The following is a 27509-nucleotide window of genomic DNA, read 5'->3' as shown; positions in this document are numbered from 1 at the left end:
AGAAAAAGATAAGGAATGTGTGCACCTGATATCAGCAAACCTGACTGTAGATTGCCCGTTCCCACCGCAGCCCGTAGACCAGAGATCCGGGCCTCAGAACCGGGTTTAAATGCTGAAGAATATATGCGAGCCTCTGCCTTGGTTATATAGTGAGCCTCAGAACTGATCACCGAAGATGCGAGCCTTATGGTCTTATATCATAGAGGAAGTGTATATATAAAGTACGTGTTTAACTCTTTCACCGAGCCTCAGAACTCTTTCACCGAAGAATATATGTGAAGAATGCGAGGAAGTGTATATATAAAGTACATGTTTAACTCTTTCACCGAGCCTCAGAACTCTTTCACCGAAGAATATATGCAAAGAATGTGAGGAATTGTATATATAAAGTACGTGTTTAACTCTTTCACAGAGCCTCAGAACTTTTTCACCGAAGAATATATGCGAAGACTGCGAGGAAGTGTATATATAAAGTACGTGTTTAACTCTTTCACCGAGCCTCAAAACTTTTTCACCGAAGAATATATGCGAGGAAGTGTATATATAAAGTATGTGTTTAACTCTTTCGTCGAGCCTTAGAACTTTTTCACTGAAGAATATATGCGAAGAATGCGAGAAAGTGTATATATAAAGTATGTGATTAACTCTTTCACCGAGCCTCAGAACTCTTTCACCGAAGAATATATTTTCATATTTATTACTATCATTATTATTATTTAGTGCTCTTAAATAACCAATCAACAATAATAATAATAATAATAATTTATAATTAAAAATAATATAAATATTTATATTAATAATTATAATATTAATAATATTAACCATAGTTAATTATCATTAAATCAAATGGATTGCTACTATAAACCATGGTCATATTAATAATAATTAAATAACAATAATTAGTCAATTATTAATAATAAATAATAATTATAATTATTGTTCTTAAAATAAATAAATATTATAAACCAAATCCACTGATACTATAAATCCAAGGGAGAAATATTATAGCCCCAAGGAATTATTCATATTACAAACCAAACAGATTAAAAACCCAATGAATTAATATTAAAAACCCAAAATGATTAACATTACAAATCCAAGGGATTTATAAACCCACAGAATTATTAATATTATAAATCTAAGGGGTTAATATTATAAATTTTGGGGATTATTAACACAAGAGATCAATAAACCCAAGGGATTAATATTATAAATGTTAGGGATTAAAAACAAAAGAGATTAATATTATAAACCCAATAGATTAACGAACCCAACTAATTATTGATATTAAAAACCCTAGGGATTAATATCATAAGCCTAAGGGATTAATGAACCAAACTAATTATTAGTATTATAAATTCAAGGAATTAATAAACCCAACCGAATAATATTATAAACCCAATGGATTAATATTATAAACCCTAATATTACAAATTATAAACTAAGGGGATTAATAGACACAAGGAATTAATATTAAAAACAAGAGAGATTAATATTGAAAACCCAATATTTAATATTCTAAATCTAAGAGATTAATAAATGCAAGGAATTTGTATTATAAACCCATTAGATTATAAACCCAAGATATTTAAATTAAAACCTGGGATTAATATTATCAACCTTATGAATAATATTATACTCTAGGAATATGAACCCTTAGATTAATAAACTCAAAGGATTGATATCATAAAGGTGGGGGACTAATAAACCCAAGGAATTGATATCATAAAGGTGAGGGACTAATAAACCCAAAAGATTATAAACCTAGGGGAATAATATTAAACACAAGGAATTAATATTATAAACCCAAGCGATATAAACCCTAAAATAAACATTAAACCCTAAGATTAATATTAACACAAGCAATCAATAAACCAAATGGATTAATAAACCCATTGGATTAATACTAAAAACATGAGGATTATAAACTCAAGGGAATAACATTAGACCCTAGGTTTAATATTAAACCCTACGAAAATAAGCCCTAACATTAATATTATAAACCTTATGATTAATATTATAAACCCAAGAGATTAATACTATAAATCCAAGGAATTAATAAACCTAAGGGATTAATATTATAAACTCAATGGATTATAGACCGAGGGAGATCATTTTAACCAAGGGATTAATATTATAAACTTAATAGATTGATAAACCAAAGGGATTAATATTATAAACTGAGACAATTGATAAACTCAAGAGGTTAATATTATAAACCCTAAGGTTAATATTATAAACCCTAATGATACAAATTATGAACTCAATATTAAACTTTAATATTATAAACCAAATATCAAAAGGCCCTAATATAATAAACCTAGCAAGGCCTAATATAATAAACCCAATGACAAAAGTTATTCTAAATATATCCCTTTGACATAAAAATGTTTTTATTCTATTTTAGAGTTTGGAAATTTAAATACACTATTTTGTCATTGTAGAATCAATCCCATTGCTATTGTGAATTCAACCAACATAAATAGGAAATCATGTGCAATGCTTACTGGTATTATGATTCATGGTATGGAGTACAATCACTCGATTTTTTTTCGGTCTTATTTCATCAAATCTTTACTAGTTGCTTGTTAAATCTTCTTTTACTTCATTAATAATTACTCACTTATCTTGGTCTAGGTCTATCTAAATGAATGGTTGTTAGCTTACATTGGTCTAGATCTATTATTTGAGTGATTTTTTCCACTTTCAAAGTCATTTTGTCAAATAAAAATTTATTTTTCTTTCATTACCCAAGTGTATGCCTATTCTTATTCCTAATTATGTCAATATAATAATTATAAATAATCAGCCTAGATCCATCTAACTCTGGATCTCTCATGCACCGAGAGGGATCAAATCCCTCGAGGTGAAAACCTTCTTTTTGGAGTGTAGAATTTGAGGAAAGGTTTGCACCTCAAGGGATTTGATCCCTCTCAGTGCATGATAGATCCAGAGTTAGATGGATCTAGGTTGGTTCTAGTTGAGGGCAACAATGACACATTTTTAGATTATTTTTATTATATATATGTTTGAGATAAATTTCATACTTTGAAATTTACATTATGTTTTCTTTGTTTAACATGACTATATCATTCTCTTCTTTAATTTTGTTTTTGTTGTTTGCCTTGAATGGTTTGTACGTCTGTGTTTGGATGCTTTGAGTGGTTTGTGTGTTTATGTGTTTGGATTTGGATGGTAATCTTAGTGAATTTTACAATTGTTGTGTTATGTTTGGTCGGTTCTAGTTGAGGGCGACAATGACACATTTTTAGATTATCGTTATTATATATATGTTTGAGATAAACTTCATACTTTTAAATTTACATTATGTTTTCTTTGTTTAACATGACTATATCATTCTCTTCTTTAAATTTGTTTTTGTTTTTTTCCTTGAATGGTTCGTATGTCTGTGCTTGGATGCTTTGAGTGGTTTGTGTATTTATGTGTTTGGATTTGGATGGTAATGTTTGTGAATGCTACAATTTTTGTGTTATATTTCTATATGTGTATGTAATTGTCTATTAGTAATTAGTTGGTGATGAAGAAGGGAGACAATCTTGTCAATAGTTTGCAAGAGGATTGATACTGCACATATATTTAATTTAATTTTAGGTATCACAACTTTTGACAATTAATAATTCTTAATAGTGTCCCTCTAGGTATTACTAAATATATTTTGAAGAGTAGTTTTAATAATTTACTACATCAAGATTACTCTTGAAATCATTTGTTTCATTGCTAATGTTTGAAATAATTTATTTCCTTCAAAAAAAATTGGTGATTTTTTTTATCTATAGCTTGTTTTGCAAAATTCAAGAAATAATGTAATTTTGATTTTTCTTTAATGAGTGGCTGGATTTACAAAATCTTTAAATTATTTGTTAGTTTTTCCATCTTTTCATATCAATTATATGAAAAGGATAGTTGAGATTGTAAACCATTCAATTCTTTAACTCGAACTATTGTAGTAAACATCATACCTTGTCTCTCTTGCTCTCCAATATTAATAGGTTGAATTACTATAACACAAAAATCAATGCAAATTGTCAATTATTTTTGTGTGCTTACACTAAAATCAATGCACATTGTTAATCCAATCACTTTAAGTTAATGTACCATCATACATTGAGTTACATCAAATCAAAAATCATCATCTACATTGAAATCAATGCATATAATGCACGCAATCAAATAAGATTAAAAAAAAACTACACTTAAATCAATGAATCTAAGGCAAGCAATCAAATAAGTTTAGAAATCAACATCTACACTAAAATCAATGCATCTAATGCAAGCAATAAAAAAAGATTAGAAATCAGCATTTACACAAAAATCAATGCATCTAGTGCAAGCAATCAAATACGATTAGAAATCAACATCTACACTAAAATCAATGCATCTAGTGTAAGCAGTCAAATAGGATTATAAATCACCATCTACACTGAAATCAATGCTTCTAGTACAAGAAATTAAATACGATTAGAAATCAACATCTACACTAAAATCGACGCATCTAGTGCAAGCAATCAAATAGGATTAGAGATCACTATCTATACTAAAATCAATGCATCTAGTGCAAGCAATCAAATGGGATTAGAATTACAATCTACATTGAAATTAATACATCTAGTGCAAGCAATCAAATAGAATGAGAAATCACCATCTACACCGAAATCAATGCATATAATGCAAGAAACCAAATAGAATTAGAAATCAGCATCTACACTGAAATCAATGTATTTAGTGAAGGCAATCAAGTAGAATTAGAAAACATCTACACTAAAATCAATGCATCTAATTCAAGTAATCAACTAGGATTAAAAAGAAACATCTACACTAAAATCAATGCATCTAGTGCAAGAAATCAAATATCATTAGAAATCAGCATCTACATTGAAATTAATGCATCTAGTGCAAGAAATAAAATAGGATTAGAAATCACCATCTACGGTCATGAATTCAATTCATTTAGTGCAATGGATCTTCTTCCTGCTCTCCCCCCTCCATATCTCCTTTTTGTCTCTCTATCTCACCCCAAACATACACACTCTCTCTCCATCTCTTCCTTTTCACTCCTCCCTCCTCTCTCTCACTCCACTTTTCTCTTTGTATTTATTTTTTCTTCCCTCCCTCTCTCCCCTTCCAAATTCATCCCTTTGTCCTCTGTCTCTCCTCCTCTCTCTCCCTCCCTCTCTCCTCCTCTATCTCAAGTCATCTCTCTCCCTTTCTCTCCCATCTCCCTCTCTCTCCCCCATCTCTCTCTCTCCAACCCTGTCATTATCTCCCTCCCTCTCTCCTTCTCTCTCTCACTCTCTCTCCCCCCTTCATATTTATGTCTCCCTCTCTCACTCCTCTCCTTGTCTCTCTATTCATTCCTCCTCTCCCCTGTCCTTTAGTTTATCTCCTTCAATGCAAGAAATAAAATAGGATTATAAATCACCATCTACACTGAAATCAATGCATTTAGCACAAGAATTCTTCTTCCCTTTCTTCAACTTCCATCCATATATCTATGTCTCTTTGTCTCTATTTTGGCTCTCTTTGGTCTCTCTATATCACCCCAAAACATACGTATTATTTCTCCATATTTATCTATCTCTGCCTCTCCCCCCCCTTCTATCTCTCTTCCATCTTGCTCTCATCTCATCCTCTCTCTTTCTCCACCTTCTCTTTCCATGTCTTTCTTCTTACCTCCCTCTTTCTCTCCCTTCCTCTCTCCTTCTCTCTCTCACATCCAAGCTCTTTTCCTTCCTTTCTCTCCTACCTCCCTCTATCTCTCCCCCTTATCTCTCTCTCTCTCTTTCTCTCTCTCCACCATCCAACTTTGTCACTATCTCTCCTTCTCTCCCCCTATTCTCTCTATCTCTCCTATTATCTCTCTATCTCACCCCAAACATATACACTCTCTCTCCATCTCTCCCTTGTCACTCCCTCTCTCTCTCCACTTTTCTCTCTCTATGTGATTCTTCTTCCCTCCCTCTCTTTCCTTCCAACTCCATTTCTCTATCCCTCCCTCTCTCCTCATGTCTCTCAAATTCTCTCTCATCCTTCCTCTCTCCCTTTCTCTCCCTTTCTTTCACTCCCTGTATCTCTCTACCTCTATCACTCTTTCTTTGTTCTTCCCTCCCATATATATATAAAGTTAATATATATCATGATATATTAATATATATTATAATATAACAAAATTAATATTATATTAAATTTAATACTATATTAATCATAAGTTATTAGATTTATAATATTAATATTAGATCCTTCTCTCCAATATGACCTACATTCCAGGGGATGGAAGAAAAATAAACATATGGAGGGACAAAATAATGTGTAAACAACATTTTATTACCAATGTGGATCTTCTTGCTCTACACAACTAGCTAACACAATAAGGGAAAAATATGTTCTGTGACATATCTTCTTTGTTGAATTCTAGGCTTTGTACAAGCTGGAATTTTGGACAATTTCTTGTGCATCAACTTGTATAATTCCAAAGAGGCTATGAGTTACAATGGTTCACCACTTTGAATCAAAGGGGATTGGGGAATTCCAACTACACAATAAAATAGGGATAGAATTATTATCTGGGAAAATTCAACTCTCTCTCCCGGGGCAACAATTTGGGGTAAAATATCACATACAGATCTGGTATTTCAAAGATCAATATCTTTTTTTAGACACTATCACATAGGAAATTTCTAACAAGTGAAACTATTGATTAGAGTGTTTACGGTTTATTTATATGTTCCTAGAGTACAAGTTCAACACTAGCATATAGGAAGTTTCTAGCAAGTGAAATTATTGATTAGGGTGTTTACGATTTATTTATATGTGCCTAGTGTACAAGTTCTAGGGAAATAGTGCAACGCTTGTTTTTGGAATGTGAATAAACAAGAATAATTTCAAAATTTTATTTAGAAAGTATAGAGCATAGACTTCAAAAGCCAAAAAATTGGAGATTTGTTTTTTATAAGTGGGGAAACTTAAACAAAGTGTCATTAAAAAAACGAGCCTTCAAATTCCTATGTATGACCTCAACTAAATATGTTTATTGGAAATTATGGCTAGCTATGAACAAAACCATCTTCCACCAAAATATGTTGGCTCTAGAACATGTGGCTATTAGATATAAAACAATATTAGTAGAGAATCTAATATTCATAGGCATATCACTGATAGTCAAGCAAGAACTAGAGAAGGATGAAAAAAATTGGTGGAACCACTTCAACCTAGATCATTATTCTTCAAGATTTCTGGGTCAATCCAAATTCCATGACTTAATTTGGTGGCTCCATATGAACCAATGAGAATTCGACGACCTTGTACCTGATTGCGCATCATTTTTCAGGAGTGTCATTGATATGTATAATTGGGATGCTTTTATGCATGATATATATTTAAATGTTATGGTGACTCATGCCCACTGAAAGAATTGTATGACAACTATAGTTGTGGGTAGTAGGAAAACAACATGAAAATTACGTTAGACTAACAAAATTGTATGAGATATGTAGTTGTGCATAGTAACAAGATAGTATGGAAATTATGTTTTCTATACCTTTACAACATCCTGAGGACATATATGTTTGTATACCTTTACAACATCTTGAGGATCATCACTCTTGCAGCATCCACTATAATGACTTTGTCTACTTTAAAAACAAGGTTATCGCTCTAGCCAAAAACAGTACAGCAATTGCTGCTAAAAAAAAGAGACTATTTTCCATAGTGTGAAAGTCCTAGTGAACATTGGTTTATGTGTGAAAGTGGCAATGAACACTGGTTTGTGTGGATGAAACTTGGTACTCTAATTTTATCACGGTATTATACAGAGAATTATAACTATCACATAACTAATTGTAACTTACTAATACTCGTTTTCAATCTAATGGCAGAGGCTATTTTCATCGTCTAACACCTAAATCAAAGGCACACAAAGATACAGGTGGCATGGGAGGGGAGTTCTTCTCAGAGGGAACGCCTTATGGTGTAATTAGTTTTACTTTAATTTACTATTTATTATTTAATTTATTTAAATGTGTATATATTAAAAAAATAAAATTTGGTATTTACACCTCACATTTAAGTAAATCTATAAAAAAAAAATGTTAAAAATACAACTAAAAAAATAAATTTCTTCTAATTTCTTAAAAAATATTTATTATTAATAATATTATTATCTTAAATCTTATTGTTTTCCTTAAATTTGATTTTACTAAAAATAAATATTTATCTTAAATTAAGAAAAAAATTTGTTATATATTAATTAATTAAAAAATAGGGATACTCAAATTTCATTCTATTGGGAATTATTGGGTAAGTTCATATTTATAAAATCATAATTTTGAATATATAAATAATATGTTGGACACTGGTGTTGGAAACACTGAGAGGGGGGTGAATCAGTGTTTCTTACAATTTATTTATATAATTTTTTAAATTTTTCTAGTGATTGCCAACAACATATATAGATATGTGTATGTATACACAGAACACAGAAATCAACAGCTGTAATTAATGCTTTTATTAAAACTCAAAACAGTGCAATGAAATAAATACAATATAAGTATAAATCTGATTGTGAATAGTTGCCAAGCTCCAACTTGGACTTAAGTGAGGCTCCAACCTCCAGAGCACCAACTCTGTTTTGTAGTGGTCCTGCACTTAGGAGCACCTACCCCCAATGATTTCTGTCCAGTTCAGTTCTGAGGCTCCAACCTCTTGGGCTCCAACCCAACCTTGGTATAAACAGGTATGCTGCTGCACACTATTCAGCTGAGATTGTCTCACTCTTGCTCTCCTGCCTCTGCTGCTTCTACTACCTCACACTCTGGTTCTTCACCACACCAACAGCAACAACAGTTCTCTGTTTTTATTGTTTTATACATTCTCATACCTTTGTCCATTCGTTTCCGCTTACTCAATGGCTCTTTGGCTTCCTCCTCACTCGCTTGAGCTTCGGCTTCCTCAACACTCGCTCGACCTTCCGGCTTCCCTCCTCCATTTGCTTTATCTTCCCCATGATTACCTTCGATTGATGGTGTCACGAAAATATAATGTCATCGCGGAGGTGTTTCAGCAACGCGGAAATATAATGTCGTCACGAAGGTGTTTCAGCAACGCCGAAACTGGTGTTTCAGCAACGCCGAAACTGGTGTGTCAGCAACGCCGAAACTGGTGTATCGGCAAATTTTTGACAAGTGTCGGTGTTTCAGCAACGGAGAAATTGGTGTTTCAGCAACTTTTCTCCAGGTGTTTCAACAGTGTTCAACAGCTGCAGTAGCCTTCACCAGTGTTCACCAGCAACTTAAGTGTTGGTGTTTCAGCAACGGAGAAATTGGTGTTTCAGCAACTTTTCTCCAGGTGTTTCAACAGTGTTCAACAGCTGCAGCAGCCTTCACCAGTAACTTCATACAACGCTTAACTACCTCTACTCCTCTTGGCTCCTCTTGGCTCTGTGTGCTCCTCTCTTTGGCTCTGTCTCCTTCCTTGAATATTGCCATATTGACATCAATGACAATCTGTGTCCAACAATCTCCCCCTTTGTTATTGATGGCAATATTCTTCTGCTCTCTCTCTCCCCCTTTGACATCAATGGCAAAGGAATGCATACAGACTCCCCCTGTCAACCTGCTCCCCCTGTCCTGCTACATCTTTATGAACGAACTTGAGTGATGATAAAGAAATAACCCCATCTTTTGATGCAAATATTCGAATGCTTCTCGAGGAAGAGGTTTTGTGAAAACATCAGCTATCTGCTCTTTAGTACTGATATATTCCAGGACAATGTTTTGTTCAGCTACTTGCTCATGGAGGAAATGATACTTGATTGGAATGTGTTTGGTTCTTGAGTGCATCACTAGATTTTTGCTGAGACTAATTGCACTTGTGTTGTCACAATAGACGGTAATTGGTTGATCTGTACATATGTCGAGATCATTTAGAGCTTCCTTCATCCATAGTATCTGAGTACAATAGTCTGTTACAGCAATATACTCGGCTTCGGCTGTGGATAATGATATGGATGACTGTTTTTTGCTGAGCCAGGATACCAAACAGTCTCCTAGGAAGAATGCATTTCCACTAGTACTTTTCCGATCATCTATACTTCCAGCCCAATCAGCATCTGTGTATGCAGTTACAGTCAGTGTTGAGTTCTTTGGGTACCAAAGATCGAAATCAGAAGTTCCCTTTAGATATCTGAGAATTCTTTTTACAGCTAATAAATGGGATTGTTTGGGAGCAGATTGAAATCTTCCCACCATTCCTACTACTTGCATTATGTCTGGTCGTGTAGCTGTTAAGTAAAGAAGGGCTCCGATCATTGACCTGTAATGAGTTGCATCCACTAGAGGGGAGTCATCATCTTTGCTCAGTTTGCAGTTGGTGGTCATAGGTGTGCTCATGGGTGCACAGTCCTCCATTCCATATTTTTTGAGCATGTCTTTTAGATATTTGGTTTGAGATATACACAATCCTGCTCTAGTTTGAGATATTTGAAGTCCAAGGAAGTGGGACAGCTCTCCTATCATTGACATCTCAAACTCTTTTGACATGTTTTGAGAAAATTCATGGCTCATTTCATCATTATTACTAGCAAAAATCAGATCATCGACATAAACAAGAGCAGCTAGTAACTTACCTTGATCTGTCTTTATGTATAGATTACTTCCAGCCACTCCCTTTTTGAAGCCTTGTTGTTGTAGGTAGTGATCCAATCTTGCATACCAAGCTCTAGGAGCTTGTTTCAATCCATATAAAGCCTTTTTCAACTTACAGACTAGGTCCTTTCCTGCTGTCAAATCAAAACCTTCTCGTTGCTCCATGTAGACTTCCTCTTTGAGTTCCCCATTTAGAAACGCTAATTTCACGTCCATTTGATAGATTTTGAATCCTTTTGAGCAAGAAAATGCTAAGAACATCCTGATAGCTTCCATACGGGCCACTGGTGCAAATGTCTCTTCAAAGTCAATTCCTTCAATTTGTGAATAGCCTTTGCAGACAAGTCTTGCCTTGTTTCTGATAACCTGTCCTTCCTCATTCATTTTATTTTTGAACACCCATTTGGTTCCTATTATGTTTTTGTCCTTTGGACGAGGTACCAGCTCCCATGTCTTGTTCTTCTCAATTTGGGACATTTCTTCTTCCATTGCTTTTACCCAATGAGGATCCTTACTTGCTTCTGCAAATGTTTCTGGTTCTATCATAGATAGGAGGGCAATTACTTTTCTCTTGGGTGAGGTTGTTATCCTTCTTCGGGTTTGCACACCTTCATCTCTATCGCCAATGATCTATTCTTCTGGATGGTATCTTTCAACATACTTCATCTTTGAAGGGGTATGAGGTGGTTCTCTTTTCTCTTCTTCTTCTTCATCATCTATCTCTTCTTCTTTAGGTTCTTCTTCTTCAAGGAGAAATTCATCTTCATGTTCTTCAATTTCCTTTACTGGAAGTTCTTCGTCAACCTTTACATCAATTCTTTCCACTATTTTCTTCAGTCGATAATTGTAGCACTTGTAAGCCTTGCTCCGTGTAGAGTATCTAAGAAATATCCCTTCATCAACCCGAGAATCAAACTTTCCGGGTGAGCCATCATTTATTTTTATGAAACACTTGCTTCCAAATATCTTGATGTACTTCACCGAAGCAGGTCTTCCTTTCCATAGCTCATAAGGAGTTTTATCACAATTTGGTCTTAATTGAGTTCGATTCAGTGTATAGACAGCTGTCCCTACTGCTTCTCTCCAGAATTTAGGCTGTAGGTCTGCTGCTAATAGCATGGTTCTTGCCATCTCTTGGACTGTTCGGTTTCGTCTTTCAACTACCCCATTTTGCTGAGGTGTTCTGGCAGCCGAGAATTCCCTTTTAATTCCATGAATATTACAGAACTCACTAAACTCGTTTGATGTGAATTCTCCTCCTCTGTCTGTTCTGAGGCACTTAATTTTTGAATCTTTTTCATTTTCTACAAGGGCTTTTAAATTCTTAAAACACTCAAAAGTTTCAGATTTATACTTTATGAAATATATCCACATCATTCTAGTATAATCATCAACAAATAACACAAAGTACCTTTCTCCTTGGAGTGCTTGATTTCTAGTTGGCCCACACACATCAACATGGATGATCTCCAAGGGCTTCGATGTACAGTGTTCCTTTGTCTTGTGGCTGGTTCTGGTCTGCTTTCCATGTTGACATGGACCACACACTGCTTGATTTGGTTTGAACAGCCTTGGGATGTCTTGTACAACTTTGATCTTGCTGATATTGATCAGATTTTCGAAACTTGTATGTCCAAGTCGCTTGTGCCACAGCCAACTCTCATCTGTCTGACTCAAGTAGCATTTATTTTCCTGAATCTTGTTCAGAATGTAAATGTTGTTTGGTGTTCTCACCCCTTTTGCCACAAGTTTCCCTGAGGTAGAGTTCCTTATTTCACAGTCTTTGGTGCTGAAAACAACCTTATGTCCTTGATCACAGATTTGGCTGACACTCAGGAGGTTGTGTTTGAGTCCGTCAACCAGCAGAGCATCTTGAGCTTTTCCTTTTCCATTTATCAGAGTAACTGTTCCTTTTCCTGCAATTCTGCCAGATCCGCTTCCAAAAGACACATTCCCTTCCTTTTTGCTCAGTGAGACAAACTTCCCTCTATCTCCTGTCATGTGTTTGGAGCACCCACTATCTACAAACCACTGGTTTCCATTATTTTGAGCATATAGAGCCAGGCCGCATTTGTCCATGCTGGAATTCTTGCTACTTGTCTTTCTTCCTTTGAGTGGGCAATCTTGTTCATAGTGTCCAATGTTGTAGCAGAAAGAGCAAATCAGATCAAATTTGGTTAAGGGATCAAATGAATTGAAGGTTTTGATTTGTCCCTGCCTTTTGGGGGCATATGAGTTGATTATTCGGTCCTTTAGCTCTGTCTTTTCATTTCTGAGAGCCATACAATGTCTGGCTTGATGACCGAAATTTTTACAGTGAAAGCAATGTCCAAGAAAAATGGTTTTATACTTGTTGAAGCAACCATGGTTTGATTTGATTTCCTTCCTGGGAATTACTTCTCCCTCGTTCTTTGGATTTTTGATGGGCCCTTGGTGGAGTATAGGTTTGTATTTGCTGTAGTGTCCATGATTCGACTCCACATTCTTCTTTGGAGTGATTCTTTCTTCATTCTTGGAATCTGGGATGCACTTTTGATAACATACTTTTTCATCTTTTGGATTGCAGGAAAGTGCATCGGCATAGCTTTTCGCACTATTCTTAGTGCTTGAGGATTCTCCTTTGAAACCTATTCCAGACTTGTCATGTTGAGGTTTTTGATTTTTCAGAATAGTCTCAAGTATTTGAGAGCTTTTACAGCCCTTTTTAATTTGCTCCAACTCCTTTCTCAAAGATACTATTTCGACCTCGCGTTCTTCACAAGTCTCTTCTTTTTCTTTAAGCTTTGCTTCCAAGAGATCTTCTCTCCTTCTTATTTCCTCGTTTTCCACTTTGAGAGAAATGATTTTGTTCCGTAGTTTCTCATTTTCTTCAATGGCGCTTATTAACAGTTCATCTACACTTCCCTCTAGCCCTGAGTCATCATCATCTGTGAGTGCCATGAATAATGCTTCTTGGCTTTCATCATCATCACTTTCCTCATTTGATTTCTTTTTGATGACCATAAACCCATCCTCATCAGACCCATCTTGCTTGGAGAAGAAGTTTTTCTTATTGAACCCTTTATTTTTATGTGCCATTCTTTTAGAATTTCCTTCATCATCACTGTCATGTTTATGAGGACATTTTGCTGCATAATGACCTATTTTACCACATCTAAAACAGATAAGAGGATACCTGCCTTTAAGCTTAGATCCTCTCTTAAGCTTTCGTACAAATTGAGCCAATTCGGATTCCACATCAGACTCATCACTACAGTCATTCCTTTCTTTCCCCTTCTTTGACTTTGAGGCCTTGAATGCTGCATCTTTGGAACTTGGGCCACCTTTCCTCATTTCATAGGCAGTGAGAATTCCATGGAGTTCATCCATTTTGAGGGTATCTAGATCCTTTGCTTCTTCTATAGCGCTTATTTTGGAGTCAAATCTGTCTGGAAGAGACCTTAATACCTTTTGAACAATGGTACTTTCTTCAAATTTTTCGTCCAATGCTTTCAGGGAATTTACCACTTCAGCTACTCAGAGGAGGTATGCTGCAATGTCTTCTTCATCTTCCATCCTCAAACTTTCAAATTGTCTTCGGTGAGTTTGAAGCTTTGCCTTTTTTAGTTTTGAGTCTCCATCATACAAGCCAACTAGCTTCTCCCACATTTCTTTGGCAGATGTACAGTGCATGATTTTTGTAAACTCAGAATCAGTGATTCCACTAGTGATGGAGTTCATGGCCTTTGCATTTGCGATGTAGGCTTTCCTCTCGTCTTGGTCCGTTGGAAGAGTGGTAGTCGTTTTGTATTCATTTTGAACAAAATGCTAGACTTCGGGTCTAAGGGACATTAGGTAGTAGGTCATTATTTTCTTCCAGAAACCATAGTTAGTGCCATCGAACAGAGGAGGTCTTCCCGATGCTTCGTGATTTCTCATCATGGCTTCGGATCCTTCTTCAAGCTGTTAGGCTAGTATGAAGAAGCCTGCTCTGATACCAATTGTTGGAAACACTGAGAGGGGGGTGAATCAATGTTTCTTACAATTTATTTATATAATTTTTTTAATTGTTCTAGTGATTGCCAACAACATATATAGATATGTGTATGTATACACAGAACACAGAAATCAACAGCTGTAATTAATGCTTTTATTAAAACTCAAAACAGTGCAATGAAATAAATACAATATAAGTATAAATCTGATTGTGAATAGTTGCCAAGCTCCAACTTGGACTTCAGTGAGGCTCCAACCTCCAGAGCACCAACTCTGTTTTGTAGTGGTCCTACACTTAGGAGCACCTACCCCAATGACTTCTGTCCAGTTCAGTTCTGAGGCTCCAACCTCTTGGGCTCCAACCCAACCTTGGTATAAACAGGTATGCTGCTGCACACTATTCAGCTGAGATTGTCTCACTCTTGCTCTCCTGCCTCTGCTGCTTCTACTACCTCACACTCTGGTTCTTCAACACACCAACAGCAACAACAGTTCTATGTTTTTACTGTTTTATACATTCTCATACCTTTGTCCATTCGTTTCCGCTTACTCAATGGCTCTTTGGCTTCCTCCTCGCTCGTTTGAGCTTCGGCTTCCTCAACACTCGCTCGACCTTCCGGCTTCCCTCCTCCATTTGCTTTATCTTCCCCATGATTACCTTGGATTGATGGTGTCACGAAAATATAATGTCATCGCGGAGGTGTTTCAGCAACGCGGAAATATAATGTCGTCGCGAAGGTGTTTCAGCAACGCCGAAACTGGTGTATCGGCAAATTTTTGACAAGTGTCGGTGTTTCAGCAACGGAGAAATTGGTGTTTCAGCAACTTTTCTCCAGGTGTTTCAACAGTGTTCAACAGCTGCAGCAGCCTTCACCAGTGTTCACCAGCAACTTAAGTGTTGGTGTTTCAGCAACGGAGAAATTGGTGTTTCAGCAACTTTTCTCCAGGTGTTTCAACAGTGTTCAACAGCTGTAGCAGCCTTCACCAGTAACTTCATACAACGCTTAACTACCTCTACTCCTCTTGGCTCCTCTTGGCTCTGTGTGCTCCTCTTCTTTGGCTCTGTCTCCTTCCTTGAATATTGCCATATTGACATCAATGACAATCTGTGTCCAACAACTGGAACATTACTATATTTACGAATTGATTCATCTTTACTTTGAATTTATAAAATTATAATTTTAAATATATAAATAATATGTTGGAAAATTGAACATTATTATATTTACGAATTGTAATTGTTAAAAAGAGTCTAGATTCATCTTTACTTTGAATTTATAAAATTATAATTTTAAATATATAAATAATATGTTGGACAATTGAACATTATTATATTTACGAATTGTAATTGTTAAAAAGAGTCTAGATTCATCTTTACTCTGAATACTTGTTTTAGAGTGAAAAGAGATTTGATCCCTACGTCCTTGGTAATTCTGAACCTACCAAACACGTATTAAATCTTTATTTTATTTTTATCTAGTTTGACAAGCATAGAATGTTTAATAGGACAAGCAAGACATGATATTATATATGTTGTATATTGAGTTGGAGAATGCCTCTTAACATAATCATAATTTTGTATCCAACTAAAATTACAAACTAAATTTTAGATTAAATTGCAAAAATATTTATAGATCTTCTTATATTTTAATTTAATTATTAGAGATTTAACTAGTGTTGTAAAACTTTATTATTAATAATTTTATTACATACTTTCCCAATTTTATCTACATTTAATTCTTATATATATATTTTTTATAATTAATAATAATAATTTAAAATAAAATAATAATTTATTTTATTTATTTTTCTTTAATAATATAACATATATTTTGAAACTATTCACATTTAATTTACATACCTCTCATTAAAACGTACCATTTAATTTAATTTGTATGCCTCTAATTAAAACTTATCTTGGTTGCTACAGAGAGTGACGACTTTGAATTTCCACATATAGAGAGGTGGTGACCACGGTCTTGTATGTCTTTTGTACATATTTTCAACTGTTAGTGTAGGGTCGAATGAAAGTGAAATAAGGTCAGCAATAAATGCCAATCAATTATATATATATATATATATCAATTATAATTATATATATATAATTGAGGGAATGGGTAGCTTATTCGACGGGAATAGGAAACTTATTGGAGGGGAATAGGATATGTAAACATTGCTTTAGAAATTCTGTATAGGGGATCTCAGCTAGTTTAGATCCATCTTAACTCTGGGTCTATCAAGTGTCGGGAACGATAAAATATTTCTAGATGTGTTGACGGCGCTGGACCTGCCAACATGTCAGGGGATCTCCCTGGTAAGAAGTCCCAACTAGACCTCAGATCATTTGGAGTAGGAGTCCCAACAATGGTTAGTAAAGCAATTCCTTGACTGTGATAGCGCGCAGAGGTAAGTTTGATATATTTGTCAGAACCAAGTGTGTGACCTTGCAGTGAGTCAAGTGAGATGTGTGGGGGTTCTAACACACGGAGGGGAAAAGGAAGTGTGGCCCTTAAAAGCCTGTAATAGTACATAGCTTGAAAGGAACACACAAGCTGAATGACGTCACGAGCTGGAAAGCAGAATAGTCCACAATCCGAAGTGACGAGTTAAACCAACAACACGTCTGAAACAAGATTCATATAATTGCATACAAAATAGTTCATAGACAAATGCATAAGTTAGATAACATACATTGCTAAAGCAACCAGAATAGTCCAAATACAATAACAACATATGCATGAAACGTGTTGGCTATATATATATATATATATATATATATATATAAAGTGAAAGTTCCATCCATACATACGCCATTGACATCCACTAGCCCTAATAATGTAACATTATATTCAACACCGCCTGCTCCTCTAAAGAGATGTACTCACTCTGCACTGTGGAGGAACCAAGGCTTGTCACAATACTCTCCAAGCCTTCTCTAAGCATGCCTAGCCATAATATTGGCTCCCAAAATCCTGTACTATGATTTATGAGGTTCTATATATAGAAAAGGGTGGGGTGACCCTTGATATTCCCCTTTGACTCTTAGACTACCCTCCTAACTCTTCACATTACAACAATGACTATTCACATTCCACTAATGACACTTGGAATTTCACTTACAACATGTTTACAATAATACAATCTCCACATATACCCATGTGAGACAAAACTAGGCTTGATTAGCCTGACAAGACAAACAACATCACTCAGGGCCTTGGGGAAATACCAACTTGGTAACCTCCTTGCGGTTATCTTTGGTGACGAACTGATACGAATCTTGGTAATGCGCTATTGTGTCCCCGTACTGTTTGATGACATCTTTGTCGAAGCGGACTCTTGCCTCCAAGGCTTTCGGGTATATGGTTATAAAACCTCTGTCCAACTCATCCTGAAGCATGCGCAACACTATCCTGAGTGTGGATGGACCACTGATGTACCTTTGCATGTTCTTTGCTTTGAGATGCAATTCATCACTAGTGGCTTCACGCATCAACTGCTTTATGTACTTGTCGACATCCAGCATGACTTGGTTCTTCCTCAAGGCCTAGGTGAGGGTTTCGATGGAAGGGATATTGTGCATTCGTACTATGACATCTAGACTCCTAAACAACTGTGCATAGGAATCCTCAATGCTAGTGATGAGTGGAGGGGGTTGCTCATAGGTCCAGATCAACATTTGAATCCATGTTTTGTCTAGCTTAGCCTCTGGCTTCATCCTCTTATGTAAGTAAATCGGGGCTCCCTTGTACTTCATTGTCCATTCTTACATGTACACAATAACAGTATGAACATCTTTGAGAGTTTGGGTTGTATGCGTGTACTTCTCTTGAAAACCGTATAGATGGACAACCGCTTTGTGCATGGTGATAAATATTCTATACACTATCTTCATGGTGGGCTCCAAAGTTGATATCTCCACCACTATTGTTTTCTTCATCTCTTTCATGGTGGATCCTATAGAATGCTTTGTTCTCTGCCTCGCCTCTTGGAATTCCTTCGCTATTCGATCACTATCTACTATCAAGAACTTGACCATCGAACTTGTGGCTTCTGCATAGGCCTTATAAGCCTCGATCATGGCAATTGGATATCTTCTAACATCTGGTGCAATCACCCTTTATTCTATGTGTGCAGGTTATGTATGAACATCTAGGAGATGATTTCCTTGTGCCTGTACAATCCTTTGTTGTGACTCGTCAAATGCCAAATTGTACACATCCATCTCTAGATCATCATCAAGGATCAAAACTTCTCCTTTCTCGATCAGGACTGGTTGTAGTTGTGGAGGTGGCAGATACTGTGGTGCGATCTCATATTCCCTCAGTATGAGATCGATGTCTTGATCCTCTATCTCATGTTCCATCTCCATGCTTGTTATCTTAACCAACTACTCAACCTTCTGAGCAAGTTCCCAAACTTTCACCTACTCACCCGCTTCTTCATCTACTAACTGCTTTGTTGTCTCAACTTGTATCTGCTCAATTTGCTCTGTCAGTGCACCTTGGCCTTCTTCTTGTTCCTATTTCTTCCTTTCTTCCCTTTCTCTCCTCTTGAGCTCTTGTTCTTCTTTCAGCTTCTTCTCCATCTCCTGCAACTTCCTCTTTGCTTCTTCCAATATTTTCTTTTCTCTATTTCTCTCCGCTACTCTTCTTTCATGTTGTCGCCTCTTCACATCTATCTCCTAAGCTACTCTCTCAACAAGTGGACCTTCTTTGAACTTGTAGCTTTTCTCAACCTCTGCGCGCAATCTTCCTCTTGCCTTTGTCTTGCACCGGTTTGCTGCTCACTACTGCTGTTGTTGTTACCTCCTATGGTGCTATTTCCTGGAGTGTTACTTTCCATTCTACTACTATGATGACCGGTTCATTGAGCTTAGAGGAGTTATAGCAATACCTCCATGGATCTTCCTCTGGCCAATGATATGCCCCGTGGATCCATGAGTAGTACACTTTTGCATAATGGTTGTTGCATATGCTGTGAAAATAATATGGATTGAACCTCTTGGTGTCGAATCCAAACTTCTTCAAGTCCTCGGTCTCGACATCTGCATCTTTCAAGGTACGGATCTCGTACAACCCAATCCACAAAGGAAGAGTAGGCTATGGTGCCTTCTTCCTCATGTGCGGTCCTATTGATAACCCTGTAGAGATGTGGTATGTAACCTCTAGCATGACTAGCTTGTTCGTGGAAAATATTAGTAGCTCATATGGAGGCTTCTACGCACTAAAAATCCTGATGAAGGTGCCACCAGGTGAGGCATACCAATCTACTATGTTAAACAATGCCTGCATCGTTTCCTGGGACATGTAAGGCAGATCTTGTTCAAATATTATCTTGTATAGAGGGGCGATGAAGTGGTCAGATAACCTCGCCATGACTCCTCGATAGCTGCACTCAAAGAGAAACTTTCAATAAACATACATAGCTTCCTCTAATGGTGTCCATGCCCAATCCATGCCAAGGAACTGTTGTTGGGCACAGATTGCATCAAGCAAGTACGTGGACATATAGAATCTTGATTTTCCATCCTTAGGCGAATTCTGGGTATTTGACACATGCACTTTAAGCTGAAGAGCCATCATGTTCAACTAGTTGAAATGCCTTCCTTCATTTTCCAACTTATTTAACATAAAAACCAAAATCTACGGGAAGGTCTTCATGCTCTCTTGACCATACAAGTGACATGTGAATATGACTAGAAGTTGGTAAGCCTTCCTAAGTGACTTCGTCTTGTAGACCTGGTTGGGTGTCATCCTGAAATTCGATGGATCTTTTACCGAACACTTCATGATATCTCTAAAGTTTACATTGTTGTTGGGAGTGAAGAACAATGCATCCATGTAGTTCACTGGTTGTGGTAAGTGATACATATGATGGTAATTTTCTGTCCTAAAGGTGGAAATTTGTGTCCCATTGGTATTTTTTAGTGTCATCGTCTCAGGATCAGTATATGAGACAACCTAGTGAATGATGTCCACACACGGGAAGGTAGGGTACTTGCATAAAACCCTGTATAAGACTGACTTGTGAATGTTGACATAAACTTGTTGATCTTCCAAATATTCTTTGAAACTACCTGCAAATATGTCCTTTATTTCTTGCCATGTGATCTTCATGTCCTTCTTTATGAACAACTGCATGTCTGCATATATGGGCAAGTTCATTGGCACCTATTCAACCACATCCCTAGTGCTGCTCTCTATAGTGTCCTTTGATTTGGCTCTCTTAGAAACCATGATGTTTGTTCTGCTAAGAGACTGCTCAACAAATGATGTACTTGGAGACATAGTAGACACTCACATAAAGAAAATGTTAGTTTAAAACACAAATCACTTCAAGGATCAATCATGCAATAAAATGGGTGACTATTGGGCAAGATTGGACAGTAGTGACTCTCAGAGGCTAGGAGACTGTCAGCTGGAACTGTGCATTGCATAGTCTCAGCTGCTAGTGAGACTTGCTGTGGATTGGAACTGTGCAGAGCACATTCTATCTCGGTTGATTGTGGACTGGAACTACGCAATGCGCAGTTCAGTATGGCTTGACTGCTCGTTAGGACTGTGCATTGCACAATCCCATTGGACAAGACAGGGAACTATCTCCCAGAATTGTGCATAGCACAACTAGATACCAGTGAGAGACAACTTCTACAAAATTCATGGAGGCAAGGAAGAGCCTTAAGTTCTAGGAATGCGCAGTGCATGCTGGGTAAAGCAAGATCTAAGATGAGGCAACCCATATCTACCCAAGGGCAACTTGAAAATGAGTAGATCTAAATGCATGAGCGAAAGGTGGTGCAAATAGGAGTGAATGATCATGCATGTAATCAAAACCAATGCAGGAAATAGTCAAATCGATGAACAACGAAACTAGTGGGGAGAGTCATCACAACAATGATTGTTAGTGCAAAAATAGTGTTATGCATGCGACACTTAAGAAAGACAATGGAAAAATTGAAACTGAACGTCTACAAGTTAAAACAAACTAAAATTCTAGTGGTCATTCGGTAAAACATGCAAAACAACACTCACACAAGCCAAGGAAATAAAAGCGACAGAAAAAGCAACAACATACTTGAAAAATGAAACTTAACCGGAAAAGTTGTGTCAACTATGTTGAAGGTTCCTAGATGCCTTGGCAATGCTAGAGATCCAAGATCAAATGTGTAGAATGAGCTATGGGGCGTCGTTTAAATAGATTTGGTTGATTTAGGTTTTATGACGTACATGCCAAAAATCTAAGAAAAAGCGACAAGTGGCGGGGAGTTTCTAAAATCAACTTGAGTGTAACTCCCAGTGCTAAAAATATATCCCCACTTTTTAGGGATTCTTTTTTCTTTTGGATTTTTCAGGAAACGCTACCATACATGCATGGAGAAATTACATATTTCTAGAGGGAACCAAGCAACTTGCTGGCACATGCATCGAGCAACAGTTGATGGAATTCTTCTGCGCAATTCTTGGGCTAAGTGGCTCTGGCTTCCTCTCATGATCTATGCAGTTTCCCAGCTGAAGAAAAGCTATCATCTGGGTCTGCGCAATTCCTAAGCCAAAGCTCAATGTCCGGATGTTCTACGCAATTTCCCTGAGCAAGGTTGTCTGTCAGACTGCTTTGTGCAATCCTAGAGAGAAAGGCAGGCTACTAGGCTGCTCTCCGCAATTCTTGAGAGAAAGGCAGGCTACCAGGATACTCTACACAATTCCTGAGAGCAAGGTAGGTTGCCCTCTAGGACTGCGTAGTTTTTCAAGACAGCACAAGAACCGGATGTAAACCAAGTCATAGGGTCAGCTTGTGGTTAGTCAACAAAGCAAGTAAGTGAACACAAGCTGTAAAGCACAAGATAAAATTGAATGAAACACAAGTACCTGAGCAGTGCAAGACATGCTGCTAATATTTCGAGGAGGGAGGCTCCAAAACGAGGCGAAGGAAAACTTTTGGAGGGTGGTTGTAGCCGCTACAACAAGGTGCAAACCTCTTTTCTAAGTGTAAAACTTGCTCAAGAGATTTCATCCCTCTCGAAGTCTAATAGATCGAGAGTAAAAATGGATCTCGACCAATTTAGTTATTATTTTTTTAGTTTAATTTTTTTTTTTACGTAATTTCACTGAGTCAAAATATTTTAAGTAATAATTTTATTTTGTATTTTCATTTTTATTTTTATGTAGTTTTACCTGGTCGAAATGTTTAGATAACATAATATAATAGGACATTATAACATCTCTTCCATACTTGGATGGGGAGTCTCTTGCCTAAAAATGTAATAAAATTATATATATGTGTGTGTGTGTGTGTGTGTATATATATATATATATATATATATATAAATTTTGATTGTGAAATGTGAGATGATTTTTGGGCATGTGGTATTCATGAGTCATCGTTTTTAGCAATGTGGTATTGATATGGTTTTGGGCATGTTTTATTGATGATCCATGGTGTTGGCTCATCGTATTGTAACAAAGATTTACAAGTTAATAATATCTATCCCAAAGTGGATGTGAATATACATGGTAAAACATATTGTTATATTGTAAGTTTGTTGGGAGTATTCAAGTTTTTATATGCTTATCAATTAAATTTAAATGTGTTTACAGAATCACTATTCTAATTTACAAGGTAAAATAAATGCTAAGTTATTGTTTCTACTTATACGTTATATATTTTAATGTAATATGTATATTATGATTTCTTTTATCTAAAATGTTATTTGTAATTTTGTTAATAAAAACAAAATTACAATGTAACCAAATGAGTTTTATTATTTTTATAACTTTTAACTTTTTAGTGACACTACAACATTTTCCATATTAAACACACATGTAAAAATGTTACAAACTTTCTTACATTATACCTACACATCACCCCTATAGTGGGCACTATCAACACAATAATAATCAATGGTTGGAATCAATGGTTAGTTAAGCAAATTTGTGAAAGTTGTTTATTATGCTACTTCACAATTTCCCTAGTTAAGTTAGTTCAAAGGTATCTTACAGGGGAGTTAGAGAAAGCACCAGAAACAACTCATAAAAATATGGTTCATAAAAATGTGGTCCAACTATTAGATAGAGAAGTTTAGTCCTTAGAAATCATGTAATATTGTTTCATATCTTCCTAAAGCACTATTAGTAAAGGCAAGGGTAAAGACACTAGCAAAAGTAGCTTTCGTTACTCTGATTTAGGGCCTTGGTCTATGAATGGAAACATGACTTTATGCACTAGACTACAGGACATAGTAATTGAATGAAGTTGATGGAAATCGAAAATATTTCATTTATACCCATTTTCCATGTCACTGCAATGCTTCAATCATGGTAGGATGTGTTGGTGGGCTTTGTAAAAATATTAACAACAATGTAAACCAAAATAAAAATATTTGTATATCATAATATTTTCCTATTAAAATTTAAATGGATTAATATTTTCATGTTATAATTTTAAATGGAAAAATGTTTTAGGTTTAAATAATAAAATTAAATTATGCAAAGAAAAAAATAGATAGTGATTGGGTATTCTGTTAAAATATTTATTTTTTTATATAAAATTGATTCAATTCCCCAAATTGATCAAAGTGATATTTAGCAATAAAATCAATTAATCATTATGCACATTACCTAAAAGTTATAGTGATATGACACAAACTCGAAGTTATAGTGATATGGTCGCTCGTGACCCAAATCAATATTAAAAAAATAAATATGTTGATTGCAATGTGTACATCACGATATTTAAAACAATGTAGAGCGATTTTACATATGATTCCAGTCTGAAATTTTTTCAACATATATTTATCTTTTGAGTGAGCAAGCGGGGTGGGATGTGCAACTAAGGATCCAGTGCAACCTTCTGCTGAGAAGGCCCCTGAATTCGACCCTCAGATCTGATGGAACCAAACACCATCCAATGCATCTACAACCGGACTACCATCTTAAGGCGCAGAAGCATATTTTATAAATCATATTCCTGCTTGTTATTACTCTGTAAACTGGCATCTCGCCACAAAATTTTAATCTCATAGAAGTTATATAAAATAATTGTTCAATTAAGTGAAAGGTAGAAACCTTTCAGGGAAAATTTGATACTGGAGTAATGAAAATCATTTGCAGACTTCATTCGAGAAAAGGCTCATTAGAACAACGAGGTGTGAGGCCCAGAACACAAGACTTTACTTACTGTGGCTAGGTTTTGGTTATTGAAAGGGGTTAATTTCAATTTAATTTTTGACAAAAAAAATTGAAGAGAACAAAACTATGGAACAAAGGACTTGCTCTTCTCAGTATTACGAATCAGTTAAGTGAGATTACATTGGAAACATCAGTAATAAATTATTGGAGTTAAATTAGACTAAACTGAACTTAATCACACTTAACTAGGACACTTGGAGGGATAGTTTTGACACCTAACAGGTGGTTGGGATTAGATTCTCCAACACTCCCCCTTAATTACAGCGATAGCATCCTTAACAGTCGAGCCTGCTTACGCATCTTCTCCCTATGGTCAAGCCTGTGCACATCCTATGAAAATCTAACATGTGTGACTCTATATCCTAGTTAAGAAGCACCCCTCTCAAATAAGTCACTAAAAAAGTCACTTAACGTACCTTAGATTCTTAGACATTAGGAGCTGCTAATACCACGATGAGGAGGCCTGCAACAACTCAGATGAGAATACTTTGTTGGGTTTACAATTTAAAAAATTGACTTGAACTACATTTACTTTTCTTCTTCTCTTTTTCCAGATTCTGTAACCTCTAAATTGTTTAAGCATTTTCTTCTTGTTGTATCCTTCAAACCTCAAATTCTTTATTTGTTGGTGCAAGTCTTCCATTCTTCCAAATCGTCTAAACATATCTTGGACTTTTTCAAAAAACAACTTGTATGTGGGCTACTGCCACATGTAGACATTCAATTTTTTTTGAATATCACAGCTAACGCACTGTGGGATGAGACGCACTGTGGGATGAGCAAAGGCAGCGTTAGAGCAGAGTAAATGAAACTAACGCGTTCTATTGCCGTGTTGTTAATCGCTAGTAACGCTATCGCCTTCTCCGAATTTCTAGGCTGCATTAATATGTTGTATTCAATGATGTACGATATTCACCTTCTCCAAACTTTTGAGTTGGGTTAATACGTAAAAAATTTCTGAAAAATATCGGACTTTGAATTTAACTTTGCTGGCTTTTTCGTTCTTTCAGTGCTTTTGCGGCTTTCTATTTTATGTTCTCTTTGCTTCTTCGCAATATGCTTGCTCTGTCAAAGGTTAGCTTGCCTATTTCTTTTCACTCATAGGGTTGTTCTTTCGGGAAGTTTTATGTAAATGTTTTTTCTAAAAGCCTTCTAAGCTTTGATATCATGGCAAAATATTGGAGAGAACAAAACTATGGAACAGAAGACTGGTTCTTTTCAGGGTTACTAATAAATTAAATAATATTACAGTGAAAACATCAATAATAAATAATTGGAATTAAATTAAATTAATATTTACTTTTTAAATTTAAAAACTAATTTTAAATAAAAATAATAAGAATCCGGCCTTGATTATTTACCTATCAGGTTTCTATGTGCGTCGTCAGGCCACTTAAAACCGTTTCATATTATTGAATCCACCACAAAATTGTATTTTAAAAATATTATATACCAAAAACGTACATAGATTCATAAACCACACTATTGGAATTATCACCAAGGAATTATGTCTAATATGGTTTCTCCGCACCAAAAAAAAGTCTACACAAAAAAAATTATAATTTAAAAACATTTATTATATCACTACAACCGAATTTACAATAAACAACCCCGAGGCCTGAGGTAAAAGCTATGGTATACAGATTCGATGAAATACTGAATATATTATTTCAGGCGCCCTTGAAGGCTTCAGGCATGGAGGCCATATCCTCCTCCGGTGGCAGCGAATGTGTTGACGAGAGCGAGGGCATTACTTATCAATTTCCGCACGTTCTGCACGCGACCGGTGACCATGGCCGTAACATGACGGGTGGCGTGGAGATCCTGAAAGCCATTGAGGCAGGATTCCTGGTCTGTGAGGGCCGCGCTCATCCAGGTCTGCACGTTGCTCATCTGAAACTTGAAAGTGTACGGCTTCAGTTGCTTCAGCTCCACCAGAGATCCATAAAACTTATCGCCATTTAATTTAATTTGTATACCTCTAATTAAAACGTATCTCGAGTTGCTACAGAGCGTGAAGGCTTTGAATTTCCACATATAGAGAGTCCAATGCGAGTATAAGCCCTGGAAACGAATTGCAGGTTTGCTCGTTATAAATAGGGAAGTTGGCATCATTATTTCCGCTTTTCGAGGTATTTTTCCACTGGGCCACGTCCAGCAGTGGCTGATTAAAGTCGGTGACACTGTAGTGGATCTTTAATAATATCGGTACGAATCCTGTAACGTTTCGCACTCCCCACTTGCATTCCACTAGGAACTGTGGCTACACTGGTCAAATTTTCTGAGAAACCCGTTTACACAGCAGACCACTTTCTATAGCCAGCGTGCTCGGAAACCCGGTGTATAAATCAGAAAGTTTTGCTAAAATTTAATGGGAATTTTGTAAAAAAATATATTTTTTGTTTTAATTTTTTTTCCATAGTTTTTTTTTTTTTTTTCCGAAGGTGGCAAAACCTATGAAACTCAGGTGTCAAACCAACAGTGAGGACAACCATCTCTGGCTGCGATCCGCGAATGTCGGTTTGACTCATCACTGTTATCAAGGAAAACCACGCCACCTGGAATAACCCGCTGGTGGTCCGTAAGGGAGCAGGCTTTCACTCCTGCTAGATGCCTCTGGGTCTTGGGCCGTTAACCTGTTTCCTTACGTCCGAGGAAGACGAGCTCTTAGCCAACCAGAAGCAGTTTTACG

The 27509-nt window shown here is 36.2% G+C and overlaps 1 protein-coding gene across 1 annotated transcript in view; it reads left to right on the top strand.

Annotated features, from left to right (window-relative positions):
* Window positions 1–26782, top strand: part of LOC149223658 (uncharacterized) — a 39247-nt gene extending 12465 nt beyond the window's left edge. The window contains exons 2-3 of the mRNA XM_089387967.1: window positions 25828–25891; window positions 26492–26782. Coding sequence (XP_089244093.1) covers window positions 25828–25891; window positions 26492–26782 — 355 coding nt within the window. The remainder of the gene's footprint in view (window positions 1–25827; window positions 25892–26491) is intronic.
* The last annotated feature ends 727 nt before the right edge of the window (window positions 26783–27509 follow it).

This window comes from Pinus tabuliformis, chromosome Q (genome assembly GCF_031772625.1).
Source record: "Pinus tabuliformis cultivar Carrire ecotype Pingquan chromosome Q, CPIR1, whole genome shotgun sequence".
NCBI classification, from domain to species: domain Eukaryota; kingdom Viridiplantae; phylum Streptophyta; class Pinopsida; order Pinales; family Pinaceae; genus Pinus; species Pinus tabuliformis.
The sequence above is the reverse complement of the archived record's forward strand: the minus strand, read 5'-3'. Positions and strand labels throughout refer to the sequence as shown.